We start from the raw sequence: 22,571 nt of genomic DNA, 5'->3' as shown, positions 1-22,571 counted from the left end.
TACTATCATGCTATTTAATCTCCCTGTATCTGATTGTTTTTGAGCATTTTTATTGTAGCTGGTTTATAATTTCATGGTATTGTGGTCTGAGAAGATGCTTGATAATTGGAATCTTCTTAAATTTGTCATGGCTTAGCTTGTGTCCTAATATGTGGTCTATCTTTGAAAATGTCCCATGTGCACTTGAGAAGAATGTATATTCCATAGCTTTGGGGTAGAAAGTTCTGTAGATGTCAATTAGTTCCATCTGTTTTAGAGTGTCATTTAGGATTGCTATTTCCTTGTTGGTTTTTTGTTTTGAAGATTTATCCAGTGATGTCAGTTGGGTATTAAAGTCTCTTACTATGATTTTATTGCTGTTGATCTCTCCCTGGATATGCTCCAGAAGATATATATATATATATATATATATATATATATATATATATATGCTCCTGTATTGGATGCATATATGCTTACCAGAGTTATAGCCTCTTGTTGTATAGATCCCTGTAGTATTATGAAGTGGCATTTTTTTATCTCTTGTTATGGCCTTCACTTTGGGGTCTATTTTGTCAGATATAAGTATTGCTACCACAGCTTTTTTTTTTTTTTTTTTTCATTTCTATTTGCCTGAAATTTTTTTCTATCCCTTCACTTTCAGTTTGTGTGAGTCTTTTCTAAGGTGGATCTCTTATAGAGAGAATATATATGAGTCATGTTTTCTTATCCATTCAGTTATGTCTTTTGGAGCATTTAATCCAATTACATTTAAGATTTTTATTGATATGTACTTATTTGTTTCAGTTTTTATTCTTTATGCCTGTGTTTCTTCTTCCCTTTGTATTTCTTCTATTTACAACAGTCCCTTTAGCATTTCTTGAATTGCTGGCTTGGTAGTAATAAACTCCCTTAGCCTTTTGCTGTCTGTGAAGCTCCTGATTTCAACTTCAATTTTGATTGATATCTTTCGTGGTTAGAGTATTCTTGGATTTAGTCCCTTGCTTTGCATCTCTTTGTGTACTTCATTCATTCCCTTCTGGCCTGATGTGTTTCTGTTGAGAAATCAGTTGATAGTCTAATGTGAGATCCCTTGTAGGTAACTTTCTATTTCTCTCTGGCAGCCTTTAAGATTCTTACATTGTCACTGCTGTTTTCTAATTTAATTATCATGTGTCTTGTTGTGGGTCTTTTGAGGTTCATCTTGTTTGGGACTCACTTTGCTTTTTGGACTTGTGTGACTTTTTTCTTCCCCAAATCAGGGAAGTTTTGTCATTATTTCTTCAAACAGGTTTTCTATTTGTTGTTCAGATTCCTCTCCTTCTGGGACCCCTATTATGTGCTTGTCATTTCATTTAGTGTTTTCCTGAAGCTCCTTTAGATTTTTTTTTTAATATATTTTTATTGATATTTCACAGAGAGGAAGGGAGAGGGAAAGAGAGCTAGAAACATCGATGAGAGAGAAACATCGATCAGCTGCCTCCTGCACACCTCCCACTGAGGATGTGCCCGCAACCAAGGTACATGCCCTTGACCGGAATCGAACCCGGGACCTTTCAGTCTGCAGGCCGACGCTCTATCCACTGAGCCAAACCGGTTTTGGCTCCTTTAGATTTTTTGATTGTTTTTTAATTTTTTTCCTGTTGCTGCTCTGCTTGGATGTTTTTTCTGCCTTATCTTCTAACGTGCTGATTCTGTCTTCAGCCTTTTCTAATCTACTATAGAAGCCTCCCATTGTGTTCTTTATTGCAGCTATGCTATTCTTTATTTCCTATTTGATGAATTTCTCAACCAGAACTTTGAGCATCCTTATAAACCATTACTCTGAATTCTTTCTCTGACAAATTGCTTGCCTCCATTTCATTTAGTTCCTTTTCTGGTAATTCCTTTTACTTTGGTGGTTGTTTCTTTACCTCCCCAATTTTTTTGTTTCTTTGTAATTGTTTCTATGTATCAGATCAAACTGCTATGCCACCCAGATTTTTTGAATTGGTCTTACATAGTACTTATTTTGTAGGACCCAGTGGTGCAGTCTCTCAGGTCTCCTGGGATGTGTGTTCTAAAGAGGCCCCCTTCTTGATATATTTGGGTTCTCCTGATGTATTCAGTTCTTTTTTTTAAATTTCCTTATTGATTAAGGTATTACATATGTGTCCATATTATTTTCCCTTTCATAGATGTCATCTCCTCTCATGGTGTCTGATTATGTGGTTCACTCCCTATGATGTCATGCCAACCATTATGGAGGTGCTGACTGAACAGCACAGAATATAACCAGACAAGACAGGACACAGAAGGAACAGAACACGAATGTACACAAGACACCTATAAGCCAATAAAAGTAACCAACAGGGAAAAGAGAATTAGGAAAGAGAAAATAGAGCAAGAATGATAGGGAGAGAAAAAAAGAAAGAGAGAAAGAATATATGTAGAAAACACAATAAAATAAACAAGTAAACCAAAAAACACAAACAAAAAAAAAACACCTGGGCGGGGGGCAGAATCTGTAGATACAGAGATTAAATAAAGAAAATAAGTTTAAGGAATTGGTGGAATAGAGGAAGGACAATGGTTTAGGATAGAGGAGGGAGAAAAGAAATGAGAAGGCAAGAAGAAAAAATAAATATTTTTGAAAAGGAGGATACAGGAGAGAGCAGATAGGCCTAAATTTAGGAAGTGAAACAAGTTTTTTAAAAGTAGAAGAAGAAAAGAGCAAGAGAAATGAGAAAAAGTGAATAGTGGAGAAAAATATAAGAGAAGGGATAATGTAGTAGGAGCAGGGAAGCGGAAAGTAGATATATGAATAAACTAACACAGACTAGAATAATAACATATCAATAAAACAGATAAAGAAGATTCATTTTTAAAGTAGGGGGGAAAGGAAGGAAAGAGAAAAACTAAAACAGAGAAAGGAGGAGAAAAATGGTAGGCAAAAAAGAGAAGAGAAGAAAAAAGTGCAAACAAAATAAAAATAATTTAAAAAAATAAAAAATTTTAAAAAATGAAGTGTTGTTTGCTTCAGCTGAGTATTAATACCCCATGGGAACTGGTTTACGACTTTACTCTTCTGTTCTGTCTGCCAATTCTGGGATTCCTGTTAGGTACTTAGGTGCTAACCACTGTCAGGCACTGTCTTTTGTCTTTTAGCACCCTGCTTGATCGACCTGTCATCTGATTGTGTCTGTCTCCACAGGCCTTGGCTGCAAGCAGGTGGGACCAATCTTCTCTCTATGACTGTCTTCCAGTTATCAATCTTAATCATGCAAACATCTATTTCTGATGGGGCTTTAGGTGTGGTTGGTGCTGTTTCACTTTCAGTGAATAAGATGGGTGTTTTTTCCTAACCCAGTGCTACTCCTCAACAAGTGGCCCAAACTATTACTCTGCCATTGGCCGGACAGAGATTCTTGTATGAAGACCAATAGTGTCAGATGGGACCCTGGAGTTTTTTTCAGTCTGACTTCCAGGATAGCATGGCAGATGGCCCCTCTTCTAATCCAGTCACTGAGGGCTCCTTTAGACTGTTCAGACCCATAAGCTTGGCCTCTATCTTTTTTTCCTCTGTAAAACTCAAAATGCAGGGTGTGGCATGCTATATCACCTGCCCTGTGGCTACTGCAAGGGGTTAGCTCCTCTGGAGAAATGGTTATTTTTTGGAAGCCTAAGAATGTCCCAATGCAGGACTCCTGGCCACATCTCTGCCCTGCTTCCCTTCCTAGCCCCACCTCAAGTCCGTGCCTCCCTCCCTGTGCCAAAGCCTCTGGTGAGTGATTGTAATTGAAAAGTCCTGTGTTCTGGGTTGAGCAGCGAATATAAACAAATATAAAACAAAACAAACACAGCAATTAAACCATGGCTTTCTCTCCCCCCAGCACCCTGCTGCTTTCCCCTCAAGGCACAGCCTTTTGCTGCTGTGGTTTTGGGTCCAGATTTCAAGGCAGCCAGTAGTCCTGCAACTTTTCCTTTTCACAGTAGGATGTTACATTTTCCATTAATGGCTTTGATGCTTAGCCTGGGCCAGGTGGGCTTCCATTTTTTCTGAGGGAACTGCTACTCTTGTAACGCAGCTTTCTTCTCTCCGTGGCCCAGCCTGCTGAGCTGCCACCCCTCTCAAGTCCTTACCATCCTTCCTACCAGTCTCCAGTCATTTTCTGCCAGTCCTTGTTGTAGGTCACCTCCTCAGTTGTGCCTAAGTTGTTAATTCTGGGTGGACGTTCTTCGATTTAGTTGTATTTCCAGTCTGGCCCTGGAACGAGGTGCAAGATATGTCTGCCTATTTGGCTGTCATTTTTTCTCCTCACCTGTATTCTTAATATTCTACAACTAGCCTTGGACTCAGGAGGCATTTCAAATGCAGATACTTCAGACCAGCATGTTAGCTGTTGCATTTAATTATAATCATTTTTAAAAGACTGATATTAAGCAGAGCACCTGGGGCCAGAGACCTAAGATTCTACAAGGACCTGGATTTCCCTTCTTGGTGAAGGCTGAGCTTGTCTTCCCTTGACATGGGGCAGCTGTTAGAGGACAGGCAGTGTCCCTGAGACTGGGTTTAAAGCATGTGGGTTCTAGAGAGCCTGTTTATAGAAACAGTGGGAACTGTGTCAACCTGTAGGACAGTGGCATGATGGTTCATGTGGGGGTCTAAGATGCACTGTCTGAAGGGCAGAGGGGACAGGTGGCCTCCATGCACACCAGCACTCCCAGAAATCACTGGGGGATCGGTGTGGGGTTCCTGGAGGAAGAGTGGGTTGTATAGAGTTCCAGGGACTGGAAAGACTCTGTCTTTAGTTGACTGTAAGGAGCAGCATTTTTCTAGCTGGAAAACAGGACCCACTGGCTGTGGCTTTTTCAACTCCCATCTGTTTGCTCAGGGTGGCTGCTGCCTCATAGTTAATGCCCGCTCTTCTCTTTGACTCTGCCCTAAGCTTCCTTACCACCTGTTCTGTGTGGCCCTGTCTTTTTTTTCTCCCTTGTAGAGACCCTGAGGCATATGTCCTTTTTTGGTGTCCCTTGGACAGAGTCCATTTTCCAAGTACGACTGATGTTGCTAGTGAGTCTCGACAACCATATTACAATATATGAATATATCACCCCTGGCCAGTGGCTCAGTTGGTTAGAGTGCTGTCCTGATACATTAAGGTTGTGGGTCCATCCCTGGTCAGGGCACATACAAGGAACAAACAATGAATGCATAAATAAGTGAAACAACAACTTTCTTTCTCTCTCTCTCTCAAGTAACATGTTATATAGCTTAAATTTATGTCACCCTAGCTGGTTTGGCTCAGTGGATAGAGCATCGGCTCACAGACCAAGAATCCTGGATCCGATTCCGGTCAAAGACATGTACCTAGGTTCCAGGCTCAATCCCCGGCCCTAGGTCAGGGTATGTGTGGGAGGCAACAAATCGATGTGTTTCTCTCTCTTAGTCTCTCTCCCTTCCACTCTATCTAAAAATCAATAATCAATGGAAAAATATCCTCAGGTGAGTATTAAAAACCAAAAAAAAATTTAAATGTCAAATTTATTCAATTAAAAAAAAGAACCTAGCCTGGCCAGTGTGGTTCAGTGGTTGAGCATTGTCCCATGCACCAAGAGTTTCAGGTTCAATTCCCAGTAAGGGCACATGCCTGGGTTGCGGGTTCAATCCCCGGCATGGGGCGTATGTAGTTGAAGTTTCTCTCTAACATTGATGTTTTTCTCTCCCTCTTCCTTCCTCTCTCTCTAAATTCAGTAAATGCATTAACAAAAAAGTAACCTGAATAGGCTGCATATTGAGTCACCAGACTTTTTGTAACAAATGCCAGTGGGATATGGCACCCTCTAGTGCACACTTGGAGAACTGATGTCTAGTAAATTTGTAATGAGGTGCCCTGAGGCGGACCTGTCACTTTTATATTAGAATTGTAGGCCCAGCGCACGAATTCGTGCATGGGTGGGGTCCCTCAGACTCGCCAGCGATCAGACTGATCAGGGTGTGGGAGGATGGCCGGCTGGGGGGAGGGGCTGAGGGAGGTTCTGATCAGGGCCATTGGGGCCGGCTGGGGAGGATAAATGGGGTGGGGAATGTGTCCCACCAAGGGGTAACCCCTAACCCCAAGCCCTTGGTGGGCTGTAACAGCATTCCTTCAGCTTCCTAGCAAGACCAGTCCATAGAGAAGGTGGCCCCTGGGGACAGAGCAGCCCCTCAAAGCCTGTTCCTTCTTCCTTGAGGTGTCAGAAGTCTCAGCATCACCTCCAACATATCAAAGACCAAGCCTGAAAGTTCAAGGAATGGCCAGTCTCGGCATCCCTATTCCTAGTCTCCTCTCATGGATGAACCCCAAGGACATGACACTAAGCAAAAAAGCCAGTCCCAAACGAACAAACACTGTCTGATTCCCCCAGTATGAAGTGTCTAAAGCAGTGGTTCTCAACCTTCCTAATGCCGCGACCCTTTAATACAGTTCCTCATGTTGTGGTGACCCCCAACCATAAAATTATTTTCGTTGCCACTTCATAACTGTAATTTTGCTGCTGTTAATGAATCATAATGTAAATATCTGTGTTTTCCGATGGTCTTAGGTGACCCTGCTAGCGGTCACGACCCACAGGTTGAGAACCGCTGCTGTAGAGCCTGCTTCAGGGTGGACAGAAGTCAGGAGCTGGTAGTGGAACAATGTCTTCTTCAAAGCTTCTAAAGGTGACATCATTTCTGCTCCAGCAGCAGGAAGCCACCCATACAGCCTGTTGGGCCCTGAGCACCATGACCCTCTGCAGCTCTGCCTGGTACAGGAGCCCCAGACCCTCTCCTTTGCCCACCAGTCTTCCATTCTGCAGCTGCACACTGGGAAGTGTATGCCTGTACCTTCCTGACCCTGCCTGCCTCTGATGTGGCACCCTGTGACCTGGCACTAATTCTGAACTTCCCCTGTGTCTGCATTTGTGCTTCTGAGGCTGTGAAATCCGTGTCTAGAAACCTCTGCCTCCTGGGAAACACTGTTTGTCTGAAAGACTCAGATCCTGCAGAGCTGGCCACGCCCTGATTTCCTTCCTCAGGTCCCTCTTCCCACATCCCCCTTTGGATTCTGTTTGCCTGAGACGGACTAGCAGCTGCTTCTACCCACAGAGCATGGAGCAGCCCCGAGGTGGAGTTTTTGAGACTGACAGGCCAGGAGACAGGATCAAGGTATGTGTGTGCATATATGTGCCTACACCTGCCAGAGAGGGAACAGGAGCCACCTGGAGGGTGTGATCTCAGGGTCTCTGGGATGGTTCCTCCTTATTCAGCAGTGGTCTGCCCAGCCCCAAGGTGGGCGGTGAGAGGCAGAGGCTACCAAGTTCCCAGAAGAGGCTTTGGGATGGGATGCTCTCCCCAAGGCTGGGATGGAGGCCTGGTGGGAGGGGGAGGAAAAAGAAAGAGAATGGGGTCCACTCTTGAGGATCTCCTGACTTTGGGATTGTGTCGCCAGCAGCCACCACTGTGAGGCTGGCAGTTTGGACCCTGATTTCCCACATTCACTTTTCTAATATTTCGAACTTTTGCACACTTCGGATTCCAGTGCCTGAACACTCAGGGTGGTCAATGTTTGCAGAAATAGTATTTCTGATGTCACCCACATTTAAGCCACCTGGGCTCTCACCCATGAATGCTTTCACTTCTTCTCCATGACTGACCTGTGGGCTGGACTGAGTCCTCTCAGGAGAGCTCTAGAAGCTTCCCTGACTACCTTTTCCGTGGGTGTGAACCACCTGGTGAAGGAGGAATCCTGGGAAGCTTTGTGTGGATGCCTGAAGCCATGTCTACCTCAGGCTGTGTCCTGAGACTGGAGTTCTGAAGGAAAGCTTTCTGTCTGTTTCTCTCCATTGCTCTGCTGGGGTCTCCAGAGGGCCTGGGAGATGATCAGAGGGAAATGTGGGTTGTACAGCAGAGAGTGAGGGAGGATGGAGTTTTGGTTTCCTTTTCTCCTTAAAAGTATTTTCTATATGCCTGGGGGAAATGGCATGGTTTGGGCAATATTATGTATGGGGGGGAGAGAGAGAGAGAGAGAGAGAGAGAGAGAGAGAGAGAGAGAGAGAGAGAGAGAGAGAGAAGAGAAAATCCTGATTCAGTCTGGCATCCTGGCCTGGAAAGAGTTCAGCAGCATCATTTAGTCCACTATGCTGGGAACCATTGAAACAGTGGTGCTCACGTGGAGAAGAAATTCCTTTCTCCTCCAGACCTGCTGGAAGTCTCTGCTTATTTACCCACTAGTGTTGGTTTTATAATTAATGTAGGAAAATAGTACCACTTTACTGGCTTAGGATACAACATACAACATACAGTTACTTCTCTTTTATTAGTCAAGGTGACAGAACTTCAGCCTCCCTCTGCACTTGTAAAAACTCATTCTCTTCCTTTCCTCACCCCCCACTCATGCTCACAAATTTAACACCATTTATTAAGTATGTACAGGATGAGGCAAAGGTAGGTTTACACTTATGAGTGTGCACAATACACAATTTATTCTTTTTAAAAAAGTTTTTATTGATTTCCTATCACCAATTTCCCAATAACATAATTACCTTTTAAATTTATTTTTTGGTTAATACTTATCTGAGGATATTTTTCTATTGATTTTTAGAGAGAGAAAGAGAGAGAGAAAGACATCGAGTGAGAGAGATACATCAGTTGGTTGCTTCCTGCATGTGTCCTGACAGGGGCTGGGGGTCAAACCTTCAACACAGGTACATGCTCTTGACCAGGAATTGAACCCTTGATCCTTCAGTGTGCAGGCCGATGCTCTGCTCTAACCACTGTACTCACTGGCCAAGGGCCACATGGTTTATTCTTGATGAGTATTTATTAATGTTTGTATTATTTTCCATGTGAACAGCTGTAACCCAACTTTTGCCCAACCCGTACTATATAACAGGCCCCATAGCAGGGCCTAGGGACACAGATGAAGGCTAGGTCTCTGCTCTCATGCAGTTTCCTACTAAGTATAATTGAGTGAAAATTAAAAAAGAGACAGTAAATAATATCAGATGGACACAGTGTTATGATGAAAATAAAGGAGACTAAGGAGTTAGGGTAGGGGTTTCTTCATATAGTTGTGTGTTAGGCAAGAACATGCTTTTTGAAGAGATAACAACTGACTTAGGCTACAAAGACTCTTGTTCTTCTTGCAGTAACTGCTCTGAGGTGTGGTTTTCAGGCTGAGGAGGCTTTCCCTTTTGAGTCATGTAAGAGGGGTCCAGCAAGATCAAGAGAAGAGCCCAGGCCTCTGTTCATGGCCCTGATGGGTGGCTCCTCACCTCTGCCCAGTCCTTGGCCTTCCTGGTGGGGTTTCTTGAAGGAGGGTCGACACATGACCTTTCCTATCACCTCTGATTCCTCCCTTCCACTGGGGCTTCTGCCTTCAGCAGGCCACTTACCTGCTCTCTCTCTCTCTCTTCCTCTCTCTCACATACATGTTTGTGGTGAATTCACTAAAAAGAGATTCACCAAAACGTATATTTTGGTGATTTTTTGTTTGGGGCCAGGAAGCTTTTACACTCCAAGTCTTATATCTTACTAAAATTTGGGAGGGATGAGAGGCTAAGGTATACCTATGGTGTTTGACAGTGGCATGGATTTTATTTAATTGATTTTAAAGTGAGAGAGGAAGGGAGAAAAAGAAGCATTGATTTGTTGTTCCACTTATTTATGTATTCATTGGTTGATTCTTTTTTTTTTTCTTGTTAATCCTCACCCAAGGATATTTTTCAATTGATTTTAAAGAGAGTGGAATAAAGGAGGGGGAGAGAGAAGGGGAGAGAGAGAGAGAGAGAGAGAGAGAGAGAGAGAGAGAGAGAGAGAGAGAGAGAGAGAAACATAGATGTGAGAAAAACATGCATTGGTTACCTCCTGCGCATGCCCCAACTGAGGCCATGGGTCAAACCTGCAACCCAGGTATTTGCCCTTGATGGGGAGTCAAATCTGCAACCTTTTGGTGCTTGGGCTGACACTCTAACCACTGAGAACACCGGCCAGGGCCATTGGTTGATTCTTGTATGTGCCCTGACTGGGGATCAAACCTGCAACCTTGACATATTGGGACAGCACACTAACCAACACAGGTAACCAGCCAAAGCTTGCATGGATTATTTTTTAACATGTCCCTGTTCTATTAGACGAAAGTATTTTCAGCAATAATAATAAAATGAAATGATTACATTTTATCTTTGCCCTTACTAAACAAAAATAGTCCAATTGGTAATTTGTCCTTCATTTTACTGTTTAAACTTTCTTCAGTCTTTTTTTATATATTATTATTATTTTTATTTCAATTGCTGTTTACATTCAGTATTTTGTATTAGTTTCAGAGGTACAGCATAGTGGTTGGACAACCATATACTTTACAAGACACTGTTCTCTAAAAAGGTATGAACTATCAAGTAACTACACAAAAATAGGCTTTTCACATTCTTCACTTTCCTTATCTGCATTTCTTTGTCCTTTAAGGTGAAAGCCATCTATTGGGTCATAAGCAAGGACTTATCAAACACCTTCTCTATGTTGTAGATACCAGGTGAACAAAGCAGGACAAGTCTCTATTCTCCTGGAACTTACCTTTTGTGGTGGGGAGACAAAAAAGAGCATCATAAGCAAGTTAAGACACAATGTGAAAGGTGGTAGCAGTAGATGCTGGGCTGAAAAACAGAGCAGGGTGCTGGGAAGTGCTGGTGGGCTACAGGGGGCAGGGTGCTCTGAAATGTAGGGTGACATATGAAGGTCTCCTGTGCCACAGGGATGATATGGGAGAGACCTATTGGAAGTGAACCTGCATTACAGAAGTCAGGGGGAGAATGTCGTAGCTCAGATGAATAACCAGCACAAAGGCCCAAGGTCATACGTTGGGGAACAGCAGGGAGGCTGATGTGACAAAGCAATGTGGAAAGGGGTGAGGGATGAGAGAGGCAGCCTGCACCCCAATTGGGTGAAGTCTTGGACCACTATAAAACCTTTTTCTGTTACCTTTAGTGGGTGGGAAGCCCTTGAGTGACTTTGGACTGATGAGTGATATTATCTGTCTCTTGTTTCAGACTCTTGGTTGAGGTTGGAAGCAGGGAGACCAGGGATAATATTATTGCCAAAGTCCAGAAGTGACCAGTTCATGATCAGTTAAATCTAGAAAATATAAAAAGCCTTCACATGGAGGTGACTTTTAAGTAGAGTGATGAAGAAGAGGAAGGAATCTTGCAGGTGGACAGGATGAGAGGGGTTCAGGGAAGGGCATGCTGTCAATTCTGGGCATCTGGAGCCAAGGTGGGGTCCCTGACTGAAAAGCACCCATAGTTAGAAGCTATGCACTCTTTACAAGGCGACAACAAACATCTACAAATTATTGGGCCAAAATGTAAATCTCAACCAGTGACATATTTTATGCAGATGTCTTCTGACCAGAAACTAATAGCACTAGAAATAAATAAAAAGATAGTCTCCCAATACAGTTTTAAATTTAATAATCACTTCTCTTAATTTTCAGACCAAAAAGAAACCATAGTTGAAATTAGAGCATACTAAAAAACTGTTCAAGAAGAACAATGAAGAGAATGACAAAATTATGAAGATGTCAGTTCTTTTTGAACTAAGCTATGAATTCAATCACTGGCATTTAAAATTCCAACAGCATTTCCTAAAGAAAATTACAACTGATTTTAGAAGCCCTCTAGAAGATTGAAAAGCCAAGAATAGTGAGACAATTTTGAACAATAGCAAGGTGTTTGGATCTGCCAGATCAGGTAACTAAGACCAATTTTAAAGTTATACTGACTAAGTCATACTGGTTTTATTAATGACAGAGAGTCCAATGGACACAACAGGGAGCATGGTATCTGACAGGCAGACTGTGCTGGGAAACTTGGCCCGTTATGTAGATTCTGACTCAGTTAGGCAAGCTAATTTTTAACCAAAGGTGCTTCTGAAACGTGCATTTTCATGGGAACCACCCAAAAGTTGTTAAATTACAGGTTCTGATTCAGCAGGTCTGGGGTGGGGCCTGAGATTCTGCATTTCTCACAGGAACCTAGTTGGTGGCCATACTGCTAATCTGTGAATCACACTTGGTGTAGCGAGAGCTTGAATTGTAATAGTATTAAGTGTATTTTAACAAGGAGGTGGTTGTAGGAAGATCTGGCAGCTCAGTGATATCATTAGGGATCCTTTTATCTTTTACCTTTTATTTTTCCTTCTTTTGGTTTGAATAGTGCATGTTGACTTTTTGTTTTCTTATTTGTTACTTTATTGTCCCATGTGGCAGCCCCAATTCCAGACATCACATTTAAATTCCATGCAAAAAGAAGAGTGAAATGTTGACAACAGGAGCCCTCCATCAGAGTCTGCCCTTGTCATTAAACAAACAAACAAACAAACAAACAAAAAACATTTTCAGCCCTGGCCAGGTAGCTCAGTTGTTTAGAGCATCATCGCCATACCCCAAGGCCACGGGTTTGATCTCCCATCATGGCACATATAGGAAGCAACCAATCTTATCTAATAAAAGAGTAATATGCAAATTGACCATCGCTCCCAACACACAAGATGGCCGCACCCATGTGGACACAAGATGGCCACCACAAGATGGCCAGCAGGGGAGGGCAGTTGTGGGAGATCAGGTCAGCAGGGGAGGGCAGTTTTGAGCAATCAGGACAGCAGGGGAGGGCAGTTGGGAGGGACCAGGCCTGCAGGGGAGGACAGTTGGGGGGGACCCAAGTCTGGCAGGGAAGTGGTTAGGGGCTAATCAGGCTGGCAGACAGAAGCAGATAGGGGCAATCAGGCAGGAAGGCAGGCTAGCAGTTGGGAGCCAGCAGTCCTGTCCTGGATTGTGAGAGGGATCCCAGATTGGAGAGGATGAAGGCTGGGCTGAGGGACACACCATCCCCCCCCCCCACCCCGCTGCCGCCCTGTGCATGAATTTCATGCATCAGGCCTCTAGTATATACATAAATAAGTGGAACAATAAATCTCTCTCTCTCTCTCTCTCTCTCTCTCTCTCTCTCTCTCTCTCTCTCTTCTCTCTCTCTCTCTCTCTCTCCCTCATTCTAAAATCAATCTATCAAATAAAAAAACAGAAACACATAGCATTTTCAGAAGGCTCAAGCAAATGCTCCCTCAACTGTTACCAACTAGATTTGGGTCACATGGACACCCCTATTTGGAAGGTTGGCTGGGAGACTGAGTGTATTAGTTTTGTGATGCTTCTGTAACACAGAATGTTGACACAATCTTATTCACTAAAAGCCCACACACATTTATTACTTTACAGTTCTGGGGGCTGGAAATTCTAAAATCAAGGTGTTGGGCAGGGCTATGATCTTTCTGGGGGCTCTACGGGAGAACCTGTTTCTGGCCTTCTTCAGTTTGTAGAGTCCACCTCCATCATCAGAGCCAGCAGGGTAGCATTTTCAAATCTCTCTCTCTCTCTGACCCCTCCTACCTCTCTTATAACATTTTCTTTTTCTCACTCTGATTTTCCAGCCTCCCTCTTATAAGGACCTCTTATAATGTGCTTACACTGGGCCCACATGGATGCTCCAAGATTCTCTCTGCACCTGAAGATCCCAATCACATTAGCAATGTCCCTTTGACCACTAAAGTTAATATAGTCACAGATTCCGGGATTAGTACATGGACACCTGGGGGGTGGACATTATTATGTCTGTCACAGAGAGTGTCTAGGTCTTTTCCAGCATGTAAGTGGGTAATGTATGTAGAGAAAGGGCTTGTCATTTTAGCCAGTCTGCAGTGTTGACATTTTATCAAGATGGGCTTATTTCACAAACAAGCACACAGAGAAAATCCTGGCAAACATGATTCCTTGTTCCAGTCTAGTCTGAGTCTAACACTTTAGTAACCTAAATCCTCCAGGAAAAATCTTGAGTCAAATAGAGAACACACTTCTCTGGCCAGTATTGCTCAGTTGGTTGGGCATTGTCCCAGGCACCCAAAGATTGACATTTCAATTCCTGATCAGAATACATGCCCAGGTTGTGGGCTGGAACCCTCATAGAGGTCCTGCAGGAAGCAGTTGATGGATTTTCCCCTCTCACATTGGTATTTCTCTCTATCTCTCCCTCTCCCTTCCTCTCTTTTTCTAAAAATCAATTCAAAAACCTTTAAAAAGAGAGAGAGAATGCACTGTCTCACTGTTCCTCTGTTCACTTTGTGTGTGAGTTGAACCTTGATGTGTTGCTCTTTGTCCCAACAGGACCAGTAGGAGTTTGTATCAGGAGGATGCTGTGGAGCAGGGCTGCTCTCCAAGTCAACTGAGGCTTCTCCTCTTAGGGAAACATGGTGCAGGAAAAAGTGCCACAGGAAACACTATTCTGGGCAAACATGTGTTCCTATCCAGATTCAGTGAAAAGATGGTGACAAAAATGTGTCAGAGAGAGAGAGTGGGTTCATGACTGGGGAGAAGGTCATGGTCATTGACACCCCAGACCTTTTCTCCTCAACAGCTTGTGCCAAAGACAAGCAACACAACATTGAACACTGCTTGGAACTCTCTGCCCCCAGCCTGCATGTCCTGCTTCTGGTGATCCCCATTGGCCACTGTGATGAGGAGGACAGACAGACATTAAAGGGCATAGAGGAGGTGTTTGGAGAGGAAGCCAGGAGGTACACCATTGTCATCTTCACTCGGAAGGATGATTTGGGGGATGACTACATGCAAGATTACCTTCAACATGACACATCGCTTGGACAGTTGGTTAAAAGCTATGGAAACCGATACTGCACTTTCAACAATAAGGCAGTTGTGGCTGAGAAGTACAGCCAAGTGAGGAAGCTCCTCAGCATGATCAAACATTTGGTGAATAAAAACAGAGGGCTCTACCCTGTGAACTTCAGAAATGAAGGCAATGGATTCCAGGTGAGAATTAGTGTTAAGGTCTCCAAAGATCTCTGTATTGTTAGACTGAGTGGGATGAAGATGGGCACAGACAAGTGAAAAGTTTCATAGTCTCTATTTAAGGGGATATTTATCCATAATCTGGAAAGATGAGGCACCAGATGATAGGTTGCTTTGAAAATTATCCTTTGGACTTGATTGGTAAGTTGATGGATACATTTTACAAACTTGTCTGACTTTACCCCTCATAATTTTCAACACAAATGACTCATTAGACTCCCTTGGCTTCAATAAAACTATCCTCTTCTTATCTCCCCACCACCACCCCTTTCTGGCCACTCTGGTGGTTGCTGAGTCTTCGAATGAGTTCTAAAAGTTGGCATCTGCAGGGTGTGCTTCTAGCCTGTCCTCAACTCTCCCTCAGTTGATACTTCATTTTATAGCTTTGATCTCCATTTATTGCATGAATTTATGTAATGTAACCTGGATATTGAACATTTTATTTAAAACTAGAGGCCTGATGCACAAATTCATGCAAGAGTAGGCCTTCCTTCCACCAGCTGCTGGCACTGGTTTCCCTCTGGCATCCGGGATATGGGCTTTCCTTGCAACCCCGGCTTCATCTGGAAGGTCGTCCAGAAGGAGGTCCAGTCTAATTAGCATATTATGCTTTTATTGTTATAGATGCTCTAGTGACTTCCTACTGATCTTCAGGTCAAGTTCAAAATCCATGACCTGACCTGGTTTCGAGCCCTCTACCTTGCTCTCTATGTACTGGTGTCACCGGCTTTCCTTTTTGTCCTTGAGTTATATTCACATCCACTCCAGAGCTTCAACCTTGCAGTGTTCTCTTTCCTGACACTTCCCTTCTCCCTTCCAACCTCCTACCAGGCCTGCTTTAATTTATACATCACCTTAGCTTACACTCACTACCTCAGAGGGTCCTCCCAGATTATGTCCTGGAATGAGCTGCCACAGCCCCTCATTCCTATTGGTGCTCCTTACATGGTCACCATCATGTCAAGTGATCCCTACTGATATATTTGTGATGGTTGCCTCTCCACAAAGTCCATGAAGATAGAATTCATCTGTTTTGTATACCACAGTATCTTATTTTCATCTTCTGTAAAATGGTAATAATGATATATATCTCAGGGACTGTTCTGAGGACTAAATGAAATGCTTATAAAGTAATTTGCAAATACTTGAAACTGGGTAAATGCTCAGTCATTATAAGCCACTATTATTATGATTATTTTTGTTATTATAGAAGTGTATGAGGTCCAAATAAATTATGGAGACATTAAAGATTTAATAATCTGGAACTGGAGCAAATTCTTAATTTTAGGACTCTAGCACCTAGACATAAAAATGCAAGTATATATAGAGCTCTATGGAAAGGAATTTATCTCTGAATATTTTGAAATAGTAAAACTAGAAATAGCCTGTAGGTCTATCAATAAAGGAATGGTTGCATTAGGTTAAATGTTGCATATGGAACAAATTGCATCTATTTTGTAGATGTGCATACATGTTATAAAGCTGATTGCAGAACAGAATGACTAATGAGTCTTTCTACATGTTTGTGTATGCTTGTATTGTATATATGAGTTAACAACTTAAACAACTTACTTTTTTGGTTTGTAGATGAAAAAATTATTAAATTTTATATCATACACATTTGCATAGTAACAATCCTTTGGATTTTAAAAAGCACGAAAAAGTTTGTGCTGGGCTGTGGAAGGTGAAGAAAGTCTGACAACCAGAGTGGAAAGAGAAATGATTTTGGGGAAGGCCAGGTGAGAAAGCAGGAAACTTTGCTAGCATGCAGACTTAATGAAGTCAAGGTTAAAATAAAGTATAGGAAGCTTCTAAGGATAGCAGATTCATCAAGATTGCATATCATTGTTTTCACCTTTCTTTTTTAATTCCATGTTCATCCTCTATCATCATCTCTAATTGCCAACCTGAATGGGGAAGTTTCCAAATTTTACTGAATTCATGTTAGAAGAAGCTTCATCTCTACACTGGGGGGTGCCGATGAGGGAAGGGAGCATTGGAGAAATGTGGGAAGCCTGGTTTCCAATCTCCTCACATCTCCTTGTTTCTCAACTGCACATCACAGGTATCACTGAGCTAGTTTTTTCTTCCAGGGGCCACAGAAGTTCTCCTGAAGCCTCTGGATTTTCTTTAGAAATAGCAGAAACTCTGGAAGACTTTGGAAGGAATTACTGTTAGGAACTGTGGAGAAGTGAAGTTAGAGTTTCAGGAACAATGCCTTATAGATGGCATCTGTGAGACTCCACTGAGTGAGAGCAAGACCCATCTTAAATCTTGGAAACCTGTTGAAGTAGCACCAGCAGTAGGGTGTTAAGATTGTCATTATGGACAAGTCTACAACAGTTAGCAAGGACCACAACGATGACCTTGACTTGACTATATCCTAGTCATCAAATTACTCTGAATTATATACTTTTGTCTCCATTTATTTACTTTGTGAAAAGATGAGATTTTTAAATCTGTGCACATTATTTTCCCCATTTTATTTTCTAGGACTGTGTGAAAAAAGCTATAACTCAGAATGGGAACAATCCATATGGTAAGATGATCTTTAAAAGAATGTTAAACACATATCTGTATTCCTTTGAGTGCATTGTATATCATAGTGAAGTGGCAAAAATATCTGGATGAGTCAGAGCAAAAATGCACCCTGGAGACCTTGCTCAGGTCAGTGACTACAACCTGTCCCTAAGGAACTCTTAACACTTTTGAGTAGGTGTAGCATCAGCAAAGTCCTGAACCCAGTGTGCGTGCCCTGATCTTCTCTGAAATGTTACAAAGCTGGGCTTGCTTCCCACACTAACTTGGCCTCTCCTTCCTGGCCCTGCCTCCAGCACCACCCAGTTTTTTACTCTTCCTGGGAAAGCAGAAATCTCTCCCTCACAGAGAGCATTAATTTGCATAATTCAGTGATAGAGCTCATTATCCATGTAATGATTCACATTAATGATGTATTCTATACTCTGCACATGTCAGTATGTCCAGAGTTTCCTTATTTTGTGTAGTAGATTCAATTTGGTATGTAGGATGGACATACACAACTAATTCAACCATACCTTTATTGATGGACTTTCCAGTTATTTCTAGGACAGCTTTGTGCAAGAACTGAGTATTCACACAAAAAAAATTCCAAACAGACACACACACAAAAAGAAATAAAGAAAAGAAAAATGTTAATAATGATAATAATTGCAGTTGACATGTGCTGGAAAATTACATGTAATATACACTGAGTGGCCAGATTATTATGACCACCTGACGTTTGTTGGCAAATTAGCCATACACTGCATCATATGGGATATGGAAGCCGAAGGCCTGTTCAAACACCTTTGCTGTCTGCAGTTACCAAGTTAAATCATCTCCAATTCGCAAAGGAACACAAGGATTGGATAGTCAAGCATTGGAAAAAAGTCATGTGGTCTGATGAATCATGTTTCCAGTTGCATCATGCAGATGGCAGAGTGAGAATTTCATGGAAACAGCATGAAAGCATGCACCTCACATGCATGAGTACAACCTTTCAAGCTAGTGGGGGCAGTGTTATGGTTTGGGGCATGTTTTCCTGGCATGATTTGGGCCCTTTAATTCGTGTGGAACAACGTCTGAATAACACAACATACCTAAGTATCACTGCTGATCAAGTTCATCCTATCATGTTAATGGCGTATCCCAATGGAAATGGCTTCTTCCAACAAGACAATGTGCCATGCCATGGTGCTTGTATTGTGCAGGAGTGGTTTCAAGAGCATGAGGGAGACTTTACCTTGCTTAGGTGGCCCCCACAATCACCAGATCTCAATCCAATTGAGCATTTGTGGGACAAAGTTAAAAGAGCCATCAGGCAGCTGGTTCCACAACCATCAAATCTCACAGAACTGGACAGTGCTATTCATCAGGCATGGTGTCAGATTCCTCACATCACCTTTCAATATCTCGTGGATTCAATGCCAAAAAGAATCGTCACAGTATTGAAGGCAAAAGGTGGCCTAACGAAGTACTGATGGGGGTGGTCATAATAATCTGGCCACTCAGTGTATATTAGTCATTCAATCATTGTATTTTATAATGTATAATCCTCATAACAATCTTGTAAGGAAGATGTTATTACCCTTGTCCTCATTTTACATATGAATGAACTTAGCCACAGGTATGTAACATCAGGCAGCAGTAGGGATGTAAAATTCTGTCAATGCCCTTGAGTCAAGACCTCCCGGGACATACCTGTTCTGGGTAAAACTAGGTTTATTAAATATGGCCATGAGGGAATAGCATAGGGAACTTAGGGGCATCTCATAATGAGGTGTTTGACATGACTTTTTATATGATATGGGCTCATGACAGGTGATTTTGGGGAAAGTAGTAGCTTTCCAAAGGCAGCATAACAAAGACCTAGAATCACTGTATTTCAGCTGCTTTCTTTAAATGCCACATTCATTCCCCTCCCAAGCTTGCCATACAGACTCGGAGTGACAGTCCATGTGGATGGTGTCCTGGATGACAGAGACTCAGTGAATATCCCTGGAGTTGTTGATCCTGCCATTTGTTCCGCACGTAGGTCTGGTGTTGACCTTGGATCACAGGAGAAGTGGTGGGAACAGGGCATGTGTGGAGAGAGAGTTTTGTGGCACAAGTTTTTATAGCAGTTTATTGCAGGTATAATTTACATAAAGTAAAATGCACAAATTTTAATTATACAACTCAGTGACTTTTACACACCTACACATATGCGACCACCATCTAGATAAAGATATAGTGCATTTCCATCTCTTTATAAGTTCTCACTGCCCCTCCCCTATGGAAACCACTCTCTAGACTTTTACCAGTACTGGTTAATCCTGCCTGTTCTTGAACTTCATATAATGTGCTCATATTGCATGTGGTTTTGCATCTGGCTTCTTTCACTTAGCATTTTTTGGAGACCCAGCCATGTTGCATATCAGTAATTGACTCTTTTCTTTTTTTAATTGCTGAATAGTATACTATTTTATGAATATATTACTCAGGGCCATTTTAAACTCAGATTATCCCTGGTCTTGCCTTAGGCCATAGACTTCATGCCACACTATTTAGCTTTGGTAGCAAAATGAGAGAAACACTAAGGACCAAGACCAGTGAAGCCAAGTTTAACATTTTCATGTTTGCGGGCAATCTCAAGCCCTTGACATATATCTTAATTTCTTCATGGCCCCTCTCATGGCTTTCACTTTGATGAATAGCTTCTGACCAGGACTAAAGTTCTATTGGGTGGGAGCACTGATGCCATTCTCTATAAAAACTGACAATGAAGAGAAACTATCAAACCTGTCCTCATCTCTGGTCCAACTGCAAGAAATGACTTGGAATCTGTCCTTTCATTTCACAGGCCCAGGGGAACAGCAGCTGCAGGCCACAGCATCTGAGCAGAGCCCTTGGACATCAGAACTAAAGGTCCTGCTTGTGAGGAAGCAAGGTGTTGGAAAAAGTACAGCTGGGAACAGCCTTCTGGGGAAGCAAGCCTTTGAGACCAAATTCAGTGACAACTCAGTAACCCAGAAGCCTAAGTCTGAAAGCAGAATCTGGGGAGGAAGGAAAATTTTGATCATTGATAGTCCAGACTTATCTTCAAAGGACTTTAAATCAGACCTCCAGGAACACACCCCTTGTGGCCCGCATGCTTTCCTGCTGGTAACTCCACTGGGCTCCTTCACTGAGAAAGATATGGCAGTGCTGAGAACCATCCAAAGAAATTTTGAAGACAAATATACTAAGTACATGATCATGCTCCTAACCAGGAAGGAAGATGTAGGGGATCAGAAAGTAGACATGTTTTTAACCAGCAATAGACTCCTGTATAATCTCATTACAAAATGTGAGCATCGATACAGCATCTTCAACTACAGAGCAACAGAAAAAGAGGAGCAATGCCAGGTAGATGAACTCCTGCAAAAAATTGTGGAGATGGTGCAGCAGAATGGAGACAAGCCTTGCAGCTTCAGCAAGGAAAGTAAGCAGTGTGCAGAAAACATTTTATATATGCTTTTAAAAAGTAGATATAGGCTATGCAGGAACTTTTTAATTTTCTGAAGGGCATAGAGAAGATAAAAAGAACAAGTCTACTCTATTGACTAACTCTTCTCTTTCTTCTTTCTCCAGTTTTACTAAACTTATGTGCCTTTCCTTGAACACTGTGCTGACCTGGTTTTTAATTCTTTCATGAGCCTTACCTCATGTCTACAACTGGTTTGCAAGGGTCTTAAAGGAAGGAGTTGACATTTTCCAACCTCTTATTTTCCACACAGTGGATCTGTTGCCCAAGGCTTACCACTTAGCAGAGGTGATGAGATAGCTCTGGACCATTGGTTTATTTTCTCTTTCTTTTTCTTAGCTCAGCTCTCTCTTTCTCTCTCTCTCTCTTTCTTGACTTCTTTATTCATTCTCTTGCCTCTTTATTCTTCTATTTATTGAAGAGGAGAGGTCATTTTGATAAGACAAGAACTGGGAGCCTGAATGCTTATGATGGGTGGGCACCACATGGCTCTAGATGGGATTTATTAGCCTAGCCACACAACCCTATCTATTACTAAAGCAGAAATCCCCATCCACTTAGTGCTGTACATTGACCTGAGTTGAGATCTTTCTAGCCCAGCTTGACTCATCCCATTCTCTTTTGGGTCTGGGAAGAACATCAGGCCCAAAGGAGCATATCTGTTTATTGAGCCCTTTCCTATTCCTCATAGAAGGCAGGTTCTGGGGAGCCTCCTAAAGAAGTATAGACATGTGAGAATGTCAGGAGAGGCTGTGTGAAGAAAGCCCAATTGTGAAGAAAACCCAATTTGAAATTGAGCTTTCTCCACATGGAGAAAGAGCTGAGTTTAGATGGCTTAGAAGAATGCTAGAAGACATTCCAGAGAGTACATTAGGAATTTGAAACAAAGAGGTAGAACTAAGCATACCACATGTGAGGAAACAGAAAAGAGTGATCTTGATGGATATGGAGGAGTCATACCTCTAAATAAAGTGTAATGGGGAACTTACAGAGTTCCATGACCACCACACCCCTCTACGGATATGAAAGTGGGTTTGAAATACATGACAGATATGGAGGTGTCAGGAGACTTTATTCATCCTGTAAGCATGACAATGATGTTGTGGCTTCGGAATAACCAATTCATTAATTTCCCCTGGAAGGAAGAGCATAGAGGTGGGCTTTTATTCCTCCTTGCTTTGAGGTGGATATTAGTAACTTTGGGAAAAGTTCATGATTGAAGAAAAGTGTGAAACGACCTGAATGGAAGAGAGAGATCATGGTACAGGGCAAAGTTCTAAAGAACCTCCCAGTGATAAACATCACATTACTCCTGTAATTCTACCTGTAGGGAAATTTATTCTCCATCATAGACACTACACAGAACAGTGTTAGTGCATACTCATTATTATAATCGTTTGCTGTTAATAAAAGACATAGTTAAGTTAAATGTAGTTTTAATGAGAAGTGACTTCTAGCGTGCTCCATCTGGTAATCCACAGATGATATGTATAATTGCTTTTTCATGAAAAGTAATTCTATGGAATAACTTTTCAAGTACATCCAGGAGACTTTGCTACAGTTAGCATTAGTCTGCAGTGGAAAGACATAGTCACAGCAGGAACAGAAGACAGAGATGAGTAGACTGGACCCAGGTGAGTAGGTGAAGAGTAATA

General features: G+C 42.2%; 1 protein-coding gene across 1 annotated transcript in view; it reads left to right on the top strand.

Annotated features, from left to right (window-relative positions):
* Window positions 1-7,090: 7,090 nt before the first annotated feature.
* LOC308246787 (GTPase IMAP family member 8-like) overlaps window positions 7,091-22,571 on the top strand; it is a gene marked incomplete at both ends in the record, with an annotated part of 63,389 nt that continues 47,908 nt past the window's right edge. Inside the window, 6 exon segments of the mRNA XM_080665148.1 lie at window positions 7,091-7,147; window positions 10,445-10,500; window positions 14,190-14,367; window positions 14,370-14,852; window positions 17,385-17,430; window positions 20,254-20,874. Of these exon segments, the coding sequence (XP_080521274.1) occupies window positions 7,091-7,147; window positions 10,445-10,500; window positions 14,190-14,367; window positions 14,370-14,852; window positions 17,385-17,430; window positions 20,254-20,874 (1,441 nt within the window).

The sequence above is a fragment of the Plecotus auritus genome (genome assembly GCF_963455305.1).
Source record: "Plecotus auritus genome assembly, chromosome: 4".
Lineage (NCBI taxonomy): Eukaryota > Metazoa > Chordata > Mammalia > Chiroptera > Vespertilionidae > Plecotus > Plecotus auritus.
This window is presented reverse-complemented; position numbering and strand designations above follow the sequence as displayed.